This window comes from Panthera onca, chromosome B1 (genome assembly GCF_046562875.1).
Source record: "Panthera onca isolate mPanOnc1 chromosome B1, mPanOnc1 haplotype 2, whole genome shotgun sequence".
In the NCBI taxonomy this organism is placed as follows: Eukaryota; Metazoa; Chordata; class Mammalia; order Carnivora; family Felidae; genus Panthera; species Panthera onca.
Genome location: NC_138342.1, coordinates 52,241,319 through 52,263,526, shown reverse-complemented (window position 1 = coordinate 52,263,526; position 22,208 = coordinate 52,241,319). Strand labels below are relative to the sequence as shown.

General features: G+C 34.4%; 1 protein-coding gene across 3 annotated transcripts in view; it reads right to left on the bottom strand.

The window, feature by feature from the left end:
- The window catches only part of LOC144616179 (uncharacterized), a 344,180-nt gene that overhangs the window by 5,448 nt on the left and 316,524 nt on the right, over nucleotides 1-22,208 (bottom strand). The window contains exons 5-6 of one of the 3 annotated variants that reach the window (XM_078446070.2): nucleotides 11,159-11,241; nucleotides 6,972-7,124 (exon numbers count right to left, since the gene is read on the bottom strand). The exons of 1 other annotated variant lie outside the window; for it this stretch is intronic. In XM_078446070.2, the coding sequence (XP_078302196.1) occupies nucleotides 11,203-11,241 (39 nt within the window). In that variant the 3' untranslated portion in view covers nucleotides 6,972-7,124; nucleotides 11,159-11,202. Of the gene's footprint in view, nucleotides 1-6,971; nucleotides 7,125-11,158; nucleotides 11,242-22,208 lie in introns of those variants that run through there. One more of the 3 variants, XM_078446069.2, reaches the window with a different exon arrangement.

Below are 22,208 nucleotides of genomic sequence, written 5' to 3'. Positions count from 1 at the left end.
GCACAATGAAAGATTAGAACTAAGGTCACAAAAATTATTGGGTTCTTCAAGATAAAATTTTTGATTGTTTCCCTAAACCTCCTTCCTACTTCCAACTATTGTATCACATTATTTACTTTCCAAAAATGAAATGCAAAATAAAACAAACAAGTCATTAAAGCTGGTGTGTTTCTGTGACGGCGGGGGTGGGGGGAGCTTTTCGTGATTCACAAAAGAAGATTCTGTCTATATTCTTATGCTCCTCTCTGCCCCACTTCCTTAGAAAACTTCCTAACTTTCTGGTAGTTTAATGTCTCTATGGGGCTTATGTGTTTTTATTCGTAGCCATTTAATAACTTTGGGGGAAGTAAATGAAATGATTACTAGCTGGAAGTTCTTAGATCAACGTTTTAGTTTTGTGACTGACAAAAAATATTAAATGGTCAAAGTTTTAATTAAGCTTTATTGATTCCATTGATCTTAATCTACATGAGACACAGATAGAATTGACCTGTGAATGCATTACACCACTTCTATGAGTATTTTCTAGGTCTAAATTACATAGTGGAAGTGAATGGATGTATATTTCTGTTTATCTTCTAAAATATCATCACCTGTCAAAATATTTGTTTAATAATAAAATGCTAGAATAACATTCTCTGAAATTTTGAGAGACACGGTTTCATGAATAAATAGCAGCTAGTGTATTTACCTTGTCTGGAAGAGAAGTAACAGAAGCGCTTTGTGTCAATCAATATGAAAATGTAATTTAATCCAATGAGACAAAAATCAATTTTCCTTTTTCAAAGTTTCAAAGTAGTTAAATACCACCTGTTCTGCTTAATTAGTTTTTGATATTTGTACAAACTCACCTTTAAACTTCATAACAATACAACTTTTGTTTGAGCTTCAGATTTCTTTTCTCTCTCCTAATTGCATTCTGTTTTAGCTGGTTAAAGAGAGGAAGGGAAAGCCTTTTTTTTTTTTTTTTTTTTTTTTTTTTTTGCAGAGAAACCATGTTGTTTTAATGGTGGTGCATAGGATTTTCAGGCTCCAATGATCAGAATAGCTTTCTGCTGCATTCTCAACTGCTATAGTTAATAAATGAAACTTTGCCTGAAAACCGCAATTTACCACAAACCGCCATGAGTTTTGAAAAAGGTTAAGAGAATATTCAAAAGTTATATCAATGCTAGTGTTTATGAAAGCAGAAAGGAAAGAGGGACTTGTACAACTGGCAATTGCCACATTTGAATGATTTAAGAATTCAAAATCTCATTTGAAATGGCCAGACCAAATGTCATATATATAATTAATTAGGTAAAGTTGAGAAGAAAGACATAGGTTTGAGTGGGAAAATCCAAATGTGTGCCACATTGCGTCACCTGCGTGACCTTCTAGGGAAAAATCAACTCCAGTTTAGAAGAATAAAGCTGAAGCTCATTATTATTGCCAAAGTTAGTTTGTACATCTCAGAAGAGAAATACATCTGTGGATATGGAGAGGTGCAGCCTCCTTTTTTTCCATAGCTGCTGACAGCAAGAGTTTTGTTTCTAAGAAACATCCTGACGTTAAACTCTGACTCACGTTTGGCTTCCCTCAGAATGTGACCTATGATATTATGATCCCACCATCCTGAGATTGAGCCCTGGGTGGGCTCCACCATGAATATTTAGCTTGCTTGGGATTCTCTCTCTTTCCTTCTCTCTCTGCCCTTCCCCCCACTCAAAATATATAAACTGTGTTGTCATAGACCACAGAATATCATTGACTTTTGAGAGTGATGTGTATCAATCATAGCGATTTTTTTGTGTTGTCAGCCATTGTTTTATATTTGGCTACAGAATATAGCAAAATGAAGTGACAATAATAGGTAAATGCTGTGAAGTTTCATTTGCTAGCATGTACTGTCCTCTCTCTGGAACTATACCTTGTTTTGCCTTTAAAGTAGTAAAATCTATCTTAGAGTTTTGTGGTTAGGATTACAGAATTAAGTAAAACTTAGTGGATACTTTTACAGAGGAAAAAAAAGAAAAGCATAGTTGTTAAGAAAATGGACTTTTGCATTTTTTTTAAAGAAATACCTGGCCCCTTGATGATAATGGGTCCTTGACAATTTGTTAGCCTCAGTTACCTCTTCCATAAACTGGGGTCAAAACCAAAAACATCAATATTTCATGTAGATGAGTAAACTGAATAATGTATATAAAACTTTTATATGATATTTGGCTCATAGTAAGCCCTCAAGATATATTAGCTATTTTTAATAAAACAAAAAGGAAAGAGAAATATAAGCCTTTAACGTTTTTAATGTTTTTGTTATTTATTTTTGAGAGAGAGACAGAGTGCAAGCAGGGTGAGGTGGGGGGCAGAAAGAGAGGTAGACACAGAATCCAAAGCAGGTTCCAGGCTCTGAGCTGTCAGCACACAGCCCAATGTGGGGCTCCAACCCATGAGCCATGAGATCATGACCTGAGCTGAAGTCGAATGCTTAACCAACTGAGCCACCCAGGTGCCCCAATAAGCTTTATTAATATTAACTCTATATACTTAAAACATGTGGACTATGGGACATATAAAAACCATGTTGATCAATTATTGGATAGTAAAGTTAGCCCTGTTCTAAGAAAGAGAAAAAAAAAAAGACACTGTAAATCTTCTGTCCAACAGATGGTGTCCATTCAGCCCTAGGAAAGTTTGGGTTTCTGCTGCTGCTGATTATTGATTAGCCACAATCCCTTGCTTACTTCCTTAACTCTGCCTCTACCCATGAAAGGGATCACTGTCTTGTGATTCTTTTGTTTGAATCAGCTGGGGTGAATTCTGGTTCAGATCAAGCCATCCCTTGTTTATTCATATAGGAATAATTGTTGACATTTTCAGGTTGTACTGTAGCACTTCAAATATCCTGATTAGGTTAATACTGGTTTTTTCTTTCATTCTTTGAAACTACAGTGACACACATAACACTCAATAAATGTATATTAATAGATATATTCTCTCTTATTACATTTAGTGTAATATCTTTTTTTAAAATTTTTTTTAGATGTTTATTTATTTTTCAGAGATAGAGACAGAGCATGAGCAGGGGAAGGGCAGAGCGAGAGGGAGACACAGAATCCCAAGCAGGCTCCAGGCTCTGAGCTTTCAGCACAGAGCTTGATGCAGGGCTGGAACCCACAAAGCACTAGGTCATGACCTGAGCCGAGAAAGACACTTAACCCACTAAGCCACCCAGGTGTCCCTGTGTAATATCTTTTTAATATAAGAATAAAATTAAAAAGATACATTATGGGTATTTAGCTCTCTAGTACATGTTTATATTCTTTGATTCTCTCAAACTGAAGTTTGTCTCTAAGGAAACTATTTTTTCTTCTTTTTTTTCTATGTATGTATGTATGTATGTATGTATGTATTTAATTTTAGAGAGAGAGAGCATAAGCAGGGGAGGACCTGAACTGAAATCAAGAGTCAGATGCTCAACCAACTGAGCCACCCAGGTGCTTCCAAAACTATTTTTTAAGTTTCATTTAAGTTAGAAAACCTTATACCACAACAGATCTATTTCCAAAAATAATAATCAAGTATTCACCACTCAAAGCTAAAAAATAATAGACTTTACACTAACCTTTAACTTGTTTTTTTATTTGACTGTGTAATCTTGAGTCATAGTAGCTTCAATATTCTGGATATGAACAGAGTTGACTAGTTATCATGATCCATATGAATTCTAATCTGGTTTGATTATTCAAATCTAAAAAAATTGTAAAATCGGATCTCCACACTACTAAGGTGATAATAGAGTGACTAATGACTTTTTCATCATTCTTTTAGAAAAAATTTTATAACATTATTGTTAGGTAAAGATTCAAGAGAAAAGTTACTATGTTGATTCATGGTGGAAAACAAAGACACCTGATGCTAAAAATAAATAATTTATTACAGCATTTAAAATTAAAACTATACCAAAGAAAACCACTTGCAGATTCTCACATTCTTAGTTGATTCAATATTGTTTTCCAGCTTAGTTCATTATGGGGAGGTCTTAAAATCCAACTCAGTGAAAGATACTCACTATATTAGATATTTACTGATTAGAAATCATGTAGTACCTCATTTGTAATAAATAGAAACCCAAGAATGTTTATTTCTTTATCATATTTTCTGTTTAACAATATTTTAAAACTTTTTTTAACGTTTATTTATTTTTTGAGAGAGAGACAGAGCATGAACGGGGGAGGGTCAGAGAGAGGGAGACACAGAATCTGAAACAGGCTCCAGGCTCTGAGCTGTCAGCACAGAGCCCGACGCGGGGCTCTAACTCACGGGACGGTGAGATCATGACCTGAGCTGAAGTCGGCGCTTAACCGACTGAGCCACCCAGGCGCCCCTAAATAACAATATTTTAAATGCTGGAAAAGCTTAAAAACATGAATGAATATACAACTTCTAGACAATTATTGCAACAGGCGAATAGGTAAAATGTACTTTTTGGAAAATCAAATATGGATAATTTTTAAAAGAGTTGAGAATATCATCAAGAATGTTAAATGTAGAGGAGAGTAGGATGATATATTAGTCAGGCTCCCAGCAGAAAACAAAATACAAGTCAGAAAACATTTACTACAGGGACCACTTGATGGGGTATGTGATTTTTCCTCCCATGGGACATTCATCAATACTAAATGCATTTTTGGTTGTCATGACAGGGTACAGGACTGTAGTGACATCTAGTGAGGGACTAGGCATGTGGTTACGCTTTCTACAATGCATGGAAGAGCTCCACCCTCCTCACACACAAAATCACCTGCCACTAAAGGCTAATACTGTTGATACTGATATAGCCTGGGTTAGGGTAACATACCAAGTACTACTGAGGCGCCCAGAGAAGAGCATCCCTAAGTTGTTGTTACCACTTCCAAACCTCAAAGGACAATGAGGCAAGCTCTCTTTTATTCTGTCCTCCAATCTTTTCTCATTGTATTTCATTGCCAAACCCAAATAGAAGAAGCCGGCAAAGAAGAATGAGCACTTGAGGAGTCTTCCAGAGAATAGAGATAGAAAAACAATGGAAATTTGATCACGGGTTGGGTAGAGAGCAAACAAAAAATAACCAGAACAGTTTGGAAGAGAAAATCATTTCATAAAATGGGTAACATTGCTTTCTATAGCTGGATTTGAAGGAAACAGGACTTGATGGATAAAAGTGGAAACAGAAACAATGGAAGAGTATTTCCAATTGAAGCCTCCATTAATAAACACAGTTCAGCTTACTTATCTACTGTGCCTAAATGTCCCGTTATTTTATGTCCTTTAACTTCATCTTTTCTAAAATATAACTTAAGTTCCTTTTGGAATAATTCTTAGCACCCTGAATTTACTATGTCGATATTTATTATATTATTATGATGATAATATATTATTATCACTATTGCTGTTTATTATTGTGCAACTGGAATAGTATCTCTACCATCTAGTTTGATGAATTGGAGGCTAGTTTTCATATTAGAAAAAACATATTTCAATAGCGAAATAATGTCACATTCATAACATTTATTGTAAAATAATGCCAAATTATTTTTGTAAAGAAACTGTATTCATACAACTAATCAATTATGTTTTAATTGGGTCTCTATGAGAAATAGGTATTCATTTAATTATAATGTATATCTCATCAAGAATTTCATTCGGGTGTCTGGGTGGCTCATTCGGTTAAGCGTTCAGCTTTGGCTCAGGTCATGAACTCCCAGCTCGTGAGTTCGAGTCCCTCATGGGACTCTGTGCTGACAGCTCAGAGCCTGGAGCCTGCTTCAAGGTCTGTTTCTCCCTGTCTTTGTCCCTCCCTCGCTCATTCTCTGTCTCTCTGTCTCTCTCTTTCTCAAAAATAAATAAACATTAAAAAATTAAAAAAAAAAAAAAAGAATTTCATTGAGGGGCACCTGGGTGGCTCGGTCTGTTAAGCATCTGACTTCAGCTCAGGTCATGATCTCATTAGGCTCTGTGCTGATAGCTCAGTGCCTGGAGCCTTCTTTAGATTCTGTGTCTCCCTCTTTCCCTGCTCCTCCCCCTCTCAGGCTCTGTCTCTCTCTCAAAAGTAAACAAATATTAAATTTTTTTTAATAATTTCATTTAAGCATAAAAGTCTTTTTTGAAATATAAAGTAACTAGGAAAATTTTATCAGATTTCACATCTGATGTATACTGAACTACAAATTCCATGCTGTGCAAACTTCTGCTTAGCGAAAATAACAAACCTGGAGTTATGACATTTCTAACATGAACGATTGCTTACTAACATTTTTCTTCAAATATTACATTTATGTGTGTGTGTGTGTGTGTGTGTGTGTGTGCTTAAATTTCTTATTAGTGTTTGGTAAGTTATTTATCTATACAAATTTATGAATTCTATGAAAGCCTCATGGGAACCTCTATAGTTCATTACGATTGATTATGAAGGATCGCCTGACCTTTCAGTTTCATAAAGATTAGAGGCAACAATTTGAGTTTGTCTCTAGTGGAGGTCAGCAGAGGACATCTTTACCTTGATGGAGCCAGAGATCAGAACAGTGAGCTGAGGGTGAGTGTTGACAGATATCTTGGGCTAGCAGAGGCCAGAGAAGAGGTGAAATGGCAAAAATAGAAGCAATTGAGGTGAGTGATTACCTCAGAAACGAAGTTTGCATTCTGAGATCATCTTAGACTGTCTTTGGGGATTCCCAGTTAGTCATTGGAAAATTCTCAGTGGGGGTTAATATTGAAAGCTCAGGTATTATTTTATCTTAAGTTTATCTACACAAGAATGAGAAATTTGGATATTTTCAATATTGATATATTCAATTAAATATAATTATTATCTCATTGCCTAAAATACAAAATTACAACATGGATTTTTGTATCTTTTTTGATAAAGTCAAAAATTTTCTTCAAGTACTGAAGAGAAAACTTATGAACATCAATCTTTTTTTTAAAGCTTATTTATTTATTTTGAGGTGGGGAGCAGCAGAAAAAGAGGGGAACAGAGGATCCAAAGCAGGCTTCCTGCTGACAGCAGAGAGCCCAGCACAGGACTTGAACTCATGAAGTGTGGCTGAAGTCGGACGCTTTGAGCCACGCAAGTGCCCCTTTGAACATCAATCTTGGCGGAACTTGGTAGAAACACAAATAATGGGTTACCAATTTAAAAACAAACAAACAACAGTAACAACAACAAGAGAAATGGGATCCTGTTTCAGTAGTAACTTTCTATAATGTGTATATATTGTGTAAATATTTTACATAAAGTAAGTACTCAGTTCATAATAAATATTTCCTTCATGGAATAGAAACACTCCTCTCACTTTTAACCCGAATAACCTATGATATTCACTTTAACACCTGAAAATTAAAATTACTACAAAATATACAGTGAATGTTATGTTCTGCTTTTGAAAAAACAATAGGTAAGTAACTATGACATATATGATTCAGAGAAAATTATAAATTTAAGAAGTAGTACAATTTTACAATTTCTTTTGCACATCAATTCAAATATGCATAATAAAGCTTCTGCTACCTTATCCTTTTTTTTTTTTTAACGTTTATTTATTTTTGAGACAGAGAGAGACAGAGCATGAACGGGGGAGGGTCAGAGAGAGGGAGACACAGAATCTGAAACAGGCTCCAGGCTCTGAGCTGTCAGCACAGAGCCCGATGCGGGGCTCAAACTCACGGACCGCGAGATCACGACCTGAGCCGAAATCGGCCGCTCAAGCTCAACTGACTGAGCCACCCAGGCGCCCCACTGCTACCTTATCCTTAATTTCTCAGTCTCTTTTTAATTTAAATTCAGTCTTTGCATCAGAAAAAAAAAGAGGTATTTTTCTTTGCCTCTCCCTTTAATCAATGAAAACTATGATTACCTTTTTTCTCATCCTTATCTTAACATTACATAAGTCATCTTTACCTAGGAAGTATTAGTAAAGTTCTTATTCAATGATAATTTCAGCTTAAAAAAGTGATCATCTTTACACCCTGCATAGAGTGACTACAACAAAATGTGTTACTGTATGCATTTCTTATTGGAAACAAAATAGAAATTTATTATCACTAATGAAGTAGATGATTTGGGAATAAAATTCAGGAACTGAAAAGTAGAATTGGAGATATTATAGGCTGTGGTGGTTTTGTAATGTTTTACTTTCACTATGCTGATCTGCATTTCCCAAATTTCCTCTCTCTGAATGATTCCCTTTAAGATGGGCCATCTGGGGGGCACCTGGGTCTGACTTCAGCGCGGGTCATGATCTTGTGGTTCGTGAGTCTGAGGCCCACAGGGATCCCTGCACTGACAGTGCAGAGCCTGCTTGGGAATCTCTCTCTGCCCCTCCCCCACTTGCTCTCTCTCTCTCTCTCTCTCTCTCTCTCTCTGAGATAAATAAATAAACTAAAAACAACAACAACAACAAGGTGGGCCTCACAGGAAGTTCTTGTGCGAGATTTGGAGGGCTGAGATGGAGAAGCATCTGACTCCAGCAGCACGGACTACTACCCATACCCTCACCAATCTACTGGCTTATCTTCCAAGCAGAAGGCTGCAGGGAGGGACGCAGTTGGTCTACCATCCTTGGGTCCTCCTTCAGCTTTTTCGACTTTTGGACCTGGCATTGAGCTCCATGGGGAAGGTACCAGCTTCTCCTGCAGGACACTCATACCAATAGTATCAGATGTGGCAAAAACTCGTATGGGTTCAGTCCATCCCGATGGGGTCCTGCTTGACTTTGTTCTCCTACATTTTACATATATCTTCTGTCCTAACTAACTTGCCTTGTGGACTCTAGGCCCCAGCATCAGGCGTGGACACAATAACCTTACAGAGAATGCCTGGGCAGCTCCCACAATTGTGTAAGACCAAAGCCCTTGACAAATTCCATATTTTGTCCATAAGCACCTTCTATTGGTTTTGCTCCTTTTATTGAACCCTGAAACACTGGTTCTTAAGATAAGTCCCAAAATGTTTACATGCTTTAAAGACTCAGTGATAAAACATTTCTTATCTGTGAATAATTTTAATTTAAATTATTTGAAATGGTTTAATTTCAATTAAACATATTAAGATACATTTACTTGACAATGCATTAGAATGCATTGTTGAATTAATGTTAAAACCCACTATAAGTCTTATGTTTGTCAAACATCATGGAAATAACTTCCCCTTTAGGTTACCTTGCTCTAGGTCTCTTCACAATATGTTTATCTAGGAATCCAATTTAACATGAAATGTGTAATTTGCTTTTGCATTATGTGGAGATAAGCTCTAGAATTATATTTTCTTTACTTTAAAGTCCTTTGAATTATAAGTACATTTTCTTCATTGAGAGCTTTGAGAACATGATTAGTGAAGCACAGAAGTGGCATAAATTTGTTTTAAAGGAAAATATATCAGACAATTTAGCCCAAAAGGTATAGCCACTCATATAAATAACTTTGGTAAAGTTTGATTTCCTTATAAAGTACTAAATCTACAGAAATTTCAGGCAGTTGTCAAAGGAAACCTAAATCAAATAGTTCTTTTTCACCTATTTTATTTTACTTTATTTTATTTTATTATTTATTTTATTTTGAGAAAGAGAACACGAGCAGAGGAGGGACAGAGAGAAAGAGAGTTCCAAGCAGGTTCCACAATGTCAGCGCTGAGCTCCATGCAGTGCTCAAACACACAAACCGTGAGATAATGATCCGAGCTGAAACCAAGAGCCAGAAGCTCAACTGAATGAGCCACCCAAGCACCCTTTCACCCATTGTGAAGACTGTAGCCTATCTATAATCAGTAAGTAGATCTTAAAATCCATCAACCTTGTAGGCAAACTATAGACAACAAAATAATTACAGAAACAACTTTCATAAATGAAAAACACTCATTTGTCTTTTTATTCTGGTGGAAAACTTCAGGTTTCAAATGATAATTACAAAATGTGGGTGGAAAATTTTCTTGTTAGGTTGTGGTAGTGGGAATTTCAGAGAAGCATAATAATTTCACCTGTATTCAGAATTTGTATTAAAATCATAGACTAGCAATGCAATTGTACAATAAAATTAGGAAAAATTAGGACTAAATTCAGTAATAATACTATAAACACAGTGTCTGTTTCCTGGATGTCTCTTTTTGGTATGTATGGGCAGACCTAGCTTCAATTTTCCTTCAATGTAGTCAACTTTGAACTGGACCCATTTACCTGGCCCTCAGACAACTTGTTATATTATTCATCCCTTATGAAAGAATATAAAGAATATCCCATTAGTCACATTCTTTCATTTATTCATTATTTCAACTCCCTTCTTTCTCTTGCTAAGTAAGACTGAGGACCCAGAGACAGGTGTCTGTGATGAATTTAAAAAGATCAACATTCTCTAAAAAACATACATTAATAACCATCCTTTTGTTAATAAATTCTTGTTTTTAGCAAATTGTCTGTGAGTAAAAGACTTTTCAGTTTGTCAAAGGATTTTCAGACACTGAAAGTGTCCTGCTCGGAACCTCTGAAGCCCTAATACATAGAAGAACTCTAAGCACAAAGCCATCACTGCATAGCGGAATTTTGTGGAATGAATATATATATGAGTAATAGCTTTGAAAAATAAATTAAATAAAAAGACATAAAGGGAAGAAATGGAATAATTGCAAGGAGAATATTTGGACATAAACTATAAACTTAAATACTTTTTTGAATACAATACACAACAAGAAAAGCCCACTAAATGTTTGGGTATCATAGAAAAGCAATCTATTTTAATTCATCCATATGTAGTTTTGGGCGATTTTTACTGCCTAAAAATGATAAGAAGGCCCAACACAAGGCTAATGCCTACTTTAACATCAAATTGTTCCGTTCTGTACTATTTTTTTATCATGAGATGACAACGTTGCCATGGTAGAGTGACACAGAAAGCTATCTCCTGGCACTTAGAACCAACTGCATTATTAGTGCTTAACTATTTTTGTTATTTTCTCAACCTTGTTTTTTTCTGGAGTATAATTTATTTCTATCGCACTCTGTGTCCAGTGAGTGACAAAATTACTCTGAGAAACATATATTATCTCAAGAACTATTTCAACATTTAATCAAATATTATTGAAAAAAAGGACAAATGTTAGTAGGATTTGATGCAACCAGCGGTTTTGCAGATTTGTTTTAGTACTTACATGTAACAGCAAGAGTGACATTTCCATACTGATGTAGAATTGCTTCAGTGAATCATAACAACCAGCTCTGTAGTCCCTGTATGCTGTTTTAAGATGAATTACAATAAATACCACAAAGATCTCACCCACAGATGCATCTGAAAGCATGTCCTCATTTATGTAGTGCTGTTCATTTCTCTATGTTTTATTTATCTTCCTAAATAAACTCTGAGAAAAGATAGGAACCTCCAGGTGATCCTCATTTCTGTCTTAAGAGACAGGACATAATTGCCTTGTTCGTTTCCCTTCTATCACCTCTTATTTTAGCATTTAATCCTTCACTCATTAAAATAACTGCTTGAAATGGCATTTCTTGTCGGAAAGTTGTAGATATGCTAAGTGGAGTGTGACAAATGAATTCTATAATTTGAAAACCTCCTGGCTATCAGGTAGTAAGCAATGACTCTTGCCAGTTTTATTGACTATTAAAGAGACATTATATAGCACATGCTGCTACAGATATTCTGTTCCCAAGTTAAAGCTTAATGTGCTAAAATTCTACATCGGACCCTTTGATACTATCATTCTAGAGTCAAGTCTTACATAGGTGGATAAAAATAAAAATTTTTTTTTCTTCCCCCTGGAAAGAACATATTTTCTATTATTAAATTATACAAATCAGTACCACCTTTGGATATTTTAGAAATGCCAATCTTGGTAGGATTTTTTTTATAATTAGAGAACACAAACACAAATATTTGTTAAATCTTATTTTCACAAACATCGGTAAGATTTTATTTTTATTCATTGCATAAGCAATGATGTACTCTCCCGCCAAGTTTCCTGATGATTTTCTCTTTAAAGCAGTTCTCATATTGCAACACAGTTCTTTACATAGAATTATGTGGAGTCTAATAGCAAATCTTAATAAATGCGATAATTTAAAAGTTATCATGGTATGTTATAGAAAGGTCTTAGAATTGGGACTTTCAAGGCTTTGTTGTTTACGAATTTTGTGTCCATTCCTCTGAAAGTCTAAAGTGTCTCATTAGAAAGTTGTATGGCTGCGAAGGTCGCATTACATAAAATACATCATATCTTTTAAATGGTGGCTGACAAATAACAGGCCCTTAATAAGTATAAATCACTTTCTACAAGTACTTATATGTCCAGATCTCTCCACCAGGCTTTTAAATGTTTCATCAAAGAAATAAGTACCTATTTTTAACTCAAATTGCTTCCTCTTATAATCATTCCAAGACATGGGCTTGCTCACATCATTTAAACAAAATTATAAGATGGTTAATTTAAATACAATAAACTCAAATTATTTTTAAAGAATTATTGATAAATGTGTAATTCTTTTATGGAAGATGATACCAGCATTAGAGTGAAATTTAATTATGTGTCACCGTCCTCAAAATTACACAAATTGTTTTTCTCTTTTCCAATTAAAATAGGAGACTTATTTTCAAGTTATGACCTTTTTATTGCAACTAAGATGAATTGCAGCTCTAATTACATGCCATTCTTTTTTAGGCATAAAGAGCCAATATTTTAAAAATCATATTTGCAATGTCTGGCGAAAATTACAGTCACTATAATGTCAAGTGGATTCATCTATTTATATTTATAATAAAAGGCTTCTTAGGGTGCCTGGGTGGCTCAGTCTGTTAAGCATCTGACTTTGGCTCAGGTCATGATCTCCAGGTTCATGAGTTCATGCCCTGCGTCAGGCTCTGGGCTGACAGCTTGGAGCCTGGAGCCTGCTTTGGATTCTTTGTCTCCCTCTCTCTCTGCCCCACCCCCACTCATGCTCTGTCTCTCTCTATCTCTGTCAAAAATGAATAAATTAAAAAAAAATTTTTAAGTAAAAGTCTTCCAACAGCATTAATGCACGTTAATTTCATAAAGTTTACCATAAAGATCTATTAGTATGACAGTTATTTCATTAGCGACTTTTGCCATGTGGGCTTTTCTAAGAAAATTAATTTCTTAGAAGTTTATTGTCAGCAAATGGAATTTTTTTTAAACCCATGATATTCTTATGAGCACAATCAGTATCCAGTGTAGGGCTGGGAAATGTAATAAAAAGGGAGTGTGGGAGTAAAAGAGGAGGAAGTGTGATGTGTATGCACAACTGCAAAGAATATTTTTATCATTTCAAATAACTACTGTTCCAGAAGACATAACATTTTAAATAAAAGTATTTTCTTTAATAAAAATGTTCATAGCACTGTAAGAGCCATGCAGACTTACATTATTGCGAAGAGATCTTATTTAAATCTATATTTACTTAAAAAAAATTCAAACATTACAAATTCATTAATAATCTATTGGGAAAGGCTTATTTCTAACAAAAAGCTATATAATGACGTTAAAGCTTTTTACAGAAATTTTTACCTTTCACGTCATATCATATATGACATCATTTCAAATAATATATATTTATACCTTTATAGTTCTATTCAGTAAGTTTAATTTTTAATCTATACCCTCAAAAATCAAATTTCTTTTCTAAAAAATAAAAATAAAATAATGTGTTAAATATACACATAAATATATTAAATAGCAATTTCAGAATCTGCAAATATTTTACCCACATACCTATATTTTTAAAATATGAAATTATTTACCAAACTATTTGGTTTCTTGAAAAGAAATATACTTCAAATGAGACTCTCTCAGTTTAGTGAAATAAATATATAAACCATAATGACTTATGAATTGTAATTAATATAATTACTTTCATGTCATTTTGGTAATTATTTCCAGCTGAATTCCAAAGACACTTTTTTCTTTTAGGGATGCAACCAATTCTTTTAAATCAATTCAAATAAAATAATGCAAAACAAGAATTTCTAAAGAAGCATATTTGTAAAGTTTAATATGGATAAAATACTCTTTAGACACTCTGAGAGAATTCCCCAAACCTTGGCTTGGAAATTGTTTTTAAATTTCACTAATAATGTCTGTTGAAGCCCTATCAAATTTCTAAGGTCTTTGCATGTACCAGGTGTCATATACCCAAATTACTTTCTAGAAATCTAACAGTTAATGATAAACTGTAACAAAAATATTCCATGGTGTCAAAGAATTGTGAAACATCATACACAGATAAAACCCAGAGTGACACATTTCAAATAAATCATCTCAGAAAGGATAAGTAAACATATATTTACTAGCACCCCATACTATTTTAGATTTATTGGTATAAAAAAGTTAAATCTTTTCTTGTGTTCAAAAACTTGTTCCACTGAATTAAAATATTGAGATTAAAATAAAAGTAAAATTAATTAAGTTTTCAAACAGACAACACTGGGAAATGACTGCAAAAGAAGCATCCCTAACTTTTAATTTAACTTAATTTTAATTTTTTTAAGTCTATTTATTTATTTTAAGATCAAGAGAGCGGGAGAGAGGCAGAGAGGGAGGGAATTCCAAGCAGGCTCCACACTGCCAGTGTGGAGCTCAAATGCACAAACAATGAGATCATGACCTGAGCCAAAATCAAGAGTCAGACGCTTAACCACTGAGACACCCAGGCACCCCCTATCTTTTTAACTGTAAAGGGGCATTTATAAAACGTGGGAATGATATCCGCTGTCTACTCTCCATGGTTAAGCTTAGTTTTACATCATATTAAATTTTTCCAAACAGCATTTTTATTCTTACTTTTTCCTTGATTTGTTCGATTTACATTAATATTACTAGGCACCAAGATTTACAAGTATATTTGTATTTACAATCCATATTATTATAGTGACAATGATAGTTTATACATGTTGAGCAACTATTACGCTCTGGGCACTGTGCTCAACAGTTTGCATGCATTTGTACTTTAATTCCCACACTCTTATGGCATAGATTCTATTATTGCTTCCAATGCTAACCATCTGATTCTAATATCCAAGTTTTTAAAGTGGCATGCTTTATTTATTCTCTGTGATTCCATACAAGTGTATGACTTTAATTTTTAAATTTGATAAGGTATTTTAAGTATAGAAATGTATACATGTAATAAAATGAACACTCGTATACCTATCAGATAAAGACTAAATCCTTACAGTAAAAATATAACTCCCTGCATATGCCACCCATGATACCATCACCCCTTTTCTCCTGGCATTATTGGAGAACTAACTACTTACATGTTCATACTCCTAAAAATTTATATACAGTTTTGCTTTGAGTACTAAAACAACAAATCTCATAAGGCTGTTTTTATCCTGCATATTTTATATTTCCTTTGTTACTTGTTGTGTTGTTGTTTGGCTTGATATGCTAGCAACATTCATTTTTGTCAATTTGTGTAAATCCAGTTCATTTATTTTCATGGTTTGGTAGAACCCAATGACATGAACAAACAATAATTTAATTGTCCTTACCCTTACTAAGAAACCCTTTTTTACCATAACATGCAGTAAGTCTCTGATCATTTGTTTCTAGCATGGCTCATCCCAATATGTGACAGCTTCCTCTGGAGGATGTAACTGAGGGTGAAACTAGGTCATAACTTGGGGGTTTCTTTTACTCTATTAGATGATGCCAAATTAGTTATCAATTACCTTATGGATATTTGAATTCTCAAAAAAGTAATTCTATTTTCTATTTCTCAACATTTCTACCAGCACTTAAAAACTTTCATCTTTGGCAATCAGCTTGGCCATAAATGGTATATAATTGTGTCAATAATTTGTACAACCTTGATAAGTACATAATATGGAACATCTTTTCTTATACTATAGATTACACAAGTCTCTTTTCTTTGTTTTTTTTTTAATTTTTTTTAACATTTATTTATTTTTGAGACAGAGAGAGACAGAGCATGAACGGGGGAGGGTCAGAGAGAGAGGGAGACACAGAATCTGAAACAGGCTCCAAGCTCTGAGCTGTCAGCACAGAGCCCGACGCAGGGCTCAAACTCATGGACCGCGAGATCATAACCTGAGCCGAAGTCGTCCACTTAACTGACTGAGCCACCCAGGCGCCCTAAGTCTCTTTTCTTTGAATTTCCTTTCTGTATGGATATTCATTATTATTTATTGATTTGATGTAGTTTTTCACATGAGTGGCAAATACACTGTTATTTATTTATTTACTTTTACATTTTATGGTGCCCTTTGATATCTTCTATTTACGCTTTGTTTTTGTTTTGTTTTTTGGTCTCAGCATGGTCTGTGATTGAATGTTACATTCGATTTTTCAAGATAACACATGGATAGTATCTGTTTTCAATAGTTATTTGAGAATTGTTTCTATCTGAAATGATAAAGTTAGTTTATCATGTAATGTATAAGCTTTAGAAAGAATGCTTTCAACGTTTAGGTGTTTAATTGACAATAAAATAAGTTTTGGGTATATTGTTCAGTAGCTATCAAATTCTTTTACCCACAGAGGTAACCAATCATCTGAACACCATTTATTACACAGTTATGTACTGCTCACTGCTACACAATGCGTTTGTGTCATATACCTGTATGTGTGGGTCTGCTTCTTTACTCTTTATACCCTTCAACTAATCTGTTTATATAATCTGGTGTTAATGGCATAGAGTTCATTACTACTGACAACATATTCTAGTATATGGCAGGGAAATTTCCCAGGTTTCTTTTTATTAGGAGAGTCTTTGCTTCATTTAGACCTTTGCTTTTCTATGCAAATTTTAAAATCATCTTTTTAGCTTACATATGAAATTTTTGTTAGGGTTTCTTGATTGGAGTTGCATGGTGTTTATAGATTAATTTTTGGAGAGTCCACAGATTTATTCTATGGAATATTCCTACTCATTAATATGTTTTAAGCTTTTATTTCTGTCTTCTTGAATGATATTTTTAAATAATTCATCCTTGTCTCACTTTATTACTAAATGGTATAATCTTTTCAATTCTTTGTATGACGTTTAATTATAATATCTTAAAATGACTGTTGATATTTTCTCAAGAAATTTCAGAGAAGAAAGGAGAAAATGTGCCTGTGTTCAAATTGGTATCTTGACCAGATTTTTCGATAATGGGAAGAAATGAATGCCACTAATTCTTCTTCATCTTCCTGCTTAGCGTTAAGTGTTGGTGTTGTCCTCTGTAATTTGATGAAATTGATCTAAGGTCTAATTGCAGGGCATCATATTTAGAATCTCAGGACAGTGGTCCTGCTCTACATACATGCTATTCCAGCGTGCCAGGTGCCAACTGCTTCCTTTTGGCAGTGTCTGCTTATGTATTGGTGTTACCCAGGTCTTTTTTGCTGTGGCAACTGTCTGTTACTACCTTTGTCCTGAGAGCTAGCATTCTATTCCCAGCACTATCACACAGAGTTTAAAGAACTAGTCCTCCCTTCTCTCTACTAATTAGTAGGCAATGAAAGTAAAAAAGTGAGACGGCTTCCATGAAATCAAATTTACATTTTGTTTTTACTGACTTTAAGTTGTGTAAATTAAGGTTGTTGAAATATGTCTCATTTGTGTTCTTATACATTGGAAAATAGTTATGATAAAATAAGACATAAATAGTGTGTAATTGTGTGGCAATTAAGAAAAACCACAAGATATGCTTCTTTACTTTTATTTTTTTATTTTATTTTTTTCTTAGTTTTTTTTTTTTCAGAGACAGAGAGAGCAGGAGAGGGGCAGAGAGAGAAGGAGAGAGAGAGAATCCTAAGCAGACTCCATGCTGTCAGTGCAGAGCCCAACAGGGACTCAGTCTCACAAACCATGAGATCATGACCTGAGCGGAAATCAACAGTCAGATGCCCAACCAACTGAGCCACCCAGACACCACTTACAGTTTCCATTTAAGGACTAACCTTAGTTTTGACAGGTGATTTTTTAAAAAAAGTTACAGAGAGAGAAGGAGGCAAATTGTGAGAGACTCTTAAAAACTGAGAAAAAACTAAGGGTTGATGGGGGGTGGGAAGGAGGGGAAAGTGGGTGATAGGCATCGAGGAGGGCACCTGTTGGGATGAGCACTGGGTGTTGTATGGAAACCAATTTGACAATAAATTTCATATTAAAAAAAAAAAACTCCATCTAACCAAGTAACCCTAGAATACTGTTCATTACAGTATAACATGGAATATATATCTAGGATTTATATATATTATCATGTTAATATATGATATATTTCTCATATTAACATGAGAAAGTGACAACAGTATTTACAATGAAACATACATAAATAAGCTCAAAACATGTTCTGATGGAAAAGGATTAACTATTAGAAATGACTAGATCATAACTAATTAATTTCCTATTAAGCCTCAACAAGTATTTTTAGAAAGTGTCCTCTTTTAATTAAATCAGCAGATTTTTATTGTATACTCTAACAACAATTTTCTGAAAACATCTCATTGACAAAGTTTTCAGGAAAATATTTTAAAGTGCTCCATTAGTCTATTAAATAAAAGATGACAGACTATTTCTATGTTATAACATTTCTAAATTAACATAAGCAAATTTTATTGATTTGCTCTTATGTCTTTACATTAAAATGAGGAATATATAATATCACCTTTATTTTCTCTAAATTGTAAAAACTACAGTGTTTCTCATGCATGCCAGAAACACTAAATCTTGTTCTCTTTTGTTATAAAATCTGTTTTATAGTAGCGCTGGACAGGCTGCTTTCATTTACACGTTAATTGAAAAACAATAGTGGAAAAATGTTAGCAGGATGATAAAAAGGAGCCTATTTATTTCACCTACACTTAGGTGTCACTTGCTCATTTCTGTTAGATAGGAAAATAACAAGACTATCCAATTAATTACTTGCATAGATTGAAATCTTGCAGCTATCTCCTGGTAAAAATGAGAAATCTATTAATCAATGAAAATGAAATGAATCATAAGCTCCCCTGCCCCCTACACACAATTTTAATTTTTGTGTGATATGGGCTGGCATGTTTGTATAGATTTGAAATGAATAAGCTCATTTATTTAGTCAGATTTCATTCATTAAATGGTTCCATGTGTCTCTGCTATTATGATATCAAACTACTCTAGATAAAATCTTATTCTGTTTTTAAGACAACAGGCTTACTATCCCTATAGGATGGCTAGAATGTTGAAAAGCAATATGTGATATGTTTATAACTCCCTTGCTTTCAACATAATTGAGAAAATACTATTTATAAAGTAGAGGGAGCAGTACTACAGCATATACTTAATCTTGTTTTAAAATTTCTGGGGAAACCATAGAAATGTTTCTTATCTAATAAACTTTGTGTAGGGGGGTAAAATAATCTAGCTGTTTTGCTAAGTAAGACTATCAACTTCCTTTCTGTGAGAACATATAATATTTGTAAAGACACGCTTATTTCAAGTTGATTGTCTTCTAAATTGCATACTTTTTTTCTTTATCTTTAGGATAGCTTGATCAAATGTCTCTTATTCAAATTTATTGAGAATTCTATGCCTATTAACTGTAATTACAATATTCTATCAAAATAACTATATGTGTAGTGTGTGTATGTGTATATATGTGTGTATGTATATGTGTATATATATGTATATATATATAAATATATGTATGTATATATATATATATAATTTATATATATATATATATAAAATTTATATATATATATATATATATCTATATAAAATTTCTAAATTCATTACAGAGATCAGTGATTTTGGGGCTCCTGTGTGGCTCAGTTGGTTGAGCTTCCTTGATTTCTGCTCAGGTCATGATCTCATGATCCGTGAGATTGAGCCCCCTATGCGGCTCTGCACTGACAGTGCAGAGACTGCTTGGGATTCTCTCTCCCCTCTCTTTCTGACCCTGCCCCCACTTGTGTGCACATGCTCTCTCTCTTTCAAAATAAACATTAAATGAAAATAAATCATTATGATTTAGAAAGGAGAAAAACATAAAAATACCAGACCCTACTATAGTATTAAAGGTAATATTATTGATTTAAGCAAACTGCATCAAAAGCCAAGTGGAGGAAGGTAATAGTTAAATATTAGTTGTCATGATATAAAAATTAACTAGTAGTATTAAATTGCTATCTTTGTGATTTTTCTAAAATCTGTTAACATTGAGTAAATCAATCCATCATCCATCTATCATCTATCTATCTATCCATCTTCTAGAGTTTTCCATCAAGTCAGTTAGAAACTTTCCCTTCAGTCAGGCCACTTCCAAAGTTTTGAAAGTTAACAGTAAGAAAGTAAAAATATGTAAAGCCAGTTGCCAGTAATTTCACTGTATATCTTGGAAAAAATTGTTTTTATTGTGCCAAACCCTAAGGGCAAGGTGCTGAGCTCTACTTAATACTATCAACATGTGAGGAGACTGTGACAAACCCATAACCTCTCATGTCCCCACTACTTCACCTCCCCCATGGACCCATGCAGAACTCAGTGTGATCCCCTTTATCATTATTCCTCTGATCACTTCAGGTCCATCAGCTCTGTTCACTATTTCCACGTTACCCTTATGCTTAAAATAATTTTTCTTCTGTTCCAGTATTGGTAAACCTGTAAGGCTAGGATCTGTCCTCATAAACGCAGAGTAAGTCCCCTTCTACCTGGAATATTGCTTTCACTTTGGAGCTTTTTCCTATAATTGGGATGATAGCCTCCGTTTCAAATTGCACAGCTGTTTCTAAAAGTTTTAGTTACTCCTTGGTATTTGGTCTGTGGAGCAGCATAAATGTTTCTATTTCTGATATCACAAAATAACTCTCATTGACACCCCCATCATCCATGTACACATCCGTCTCTTCATTCACACATCTACCTATTATTTTAACAATATTTATTGAACATCCACTGAGTGTTAGGTAATGTTCCTGGTGTAAGGACTGCATAATTACACAAAGCAGATAAAGTTCTTGCCATCATAGTTCTCACATTCACGTGGGATAAACAATAAACAAATAAATTATGCAAGAAGCAACAAGTGTCGCAGGATTTGGAGAAAAAGGAACCCTCTTTCATGGTTGGTGGGAATGCAGCGTGGTGCAGCCACTGTGGAAAAGCAGTATGGAGGTTCCTTAAAACTTTAAACATATAACTATCCTAGGATCCAGGAATTTACCCTGGGTATTTACCACAAAAATACAAAAACACTAATTTAAAGGGACACATGCACCCCTCTCTTTATAGCAGCATTATTTACAATAACCGAAGTATGGAAGAAGCCCAAGTGTCTGTCAATAGATGAATGGATAAGGAAGATGTGGTATCTATCTATCTATCTATCTATCTATCATACATATAATATATAAATTACATATATAATGGAATATTTTCAGTCATAAAATAATGAAGTCTAGCCACTTGCAATGACATGGATGGAGTCAGAGAATATAATACTAAGTGAAATAAGTCAGTCAAAGGAAGACAAATATCATATGATTTCACTCATATGTGGAACTTCAGAAACAACAACAACAACAACAACAACAACAACAAAAAACGAGCATAGGAAAAAAAAAAAGAAATAGAGAGAGGGAAACCAAAAACAGACTCTAAACTGTAGAGAACAAACTGATGGTTACCAGGGGCGCCTGGATGGCTCAGTCAGTTAAGCATCCGACTTTGGCTTGGGTCACGATCTCACAGTTCGTGAGTCTAAGCCCCACATCGGGCCCTGTGCTGACAGATCGGAGCCTGGAGCTTGCTTCTGATTCTGTGTCTCCCTCTCTCTCTGCCCCTCCCTTGATTGCACTCTGTCTCTCAAAAAGAAATAAACATTAACTTTTTTAAAAAAAAAAACCCAATGGTTACCAGAGGGGAGGTGAGTAGGGGGATGGGTGAAATAGGTGATGGGGATTAAGGAGTGCACTTGTTGTGATGAACATCAGGTGATGTATGTCAGTGTTGGAGCACTACAATATTGTACACGTGAAACTAATATAACACTGTATGTTAACGATACTGGAATTAAAATAGAACTTACAAAAAGAATAAAAAACAAAGTATGTGTGCTATGTAGTTATGTGATGCCCGCTAATAGGGATAAGGAATCCTGTGTGTTTCTATCTCACAGAGGATAATCAGGCAGCGTCTCTGACAAAGTCACACTGGAGCAGGTTAACAAAAAGAAGTTTAGGCCTGAGCATC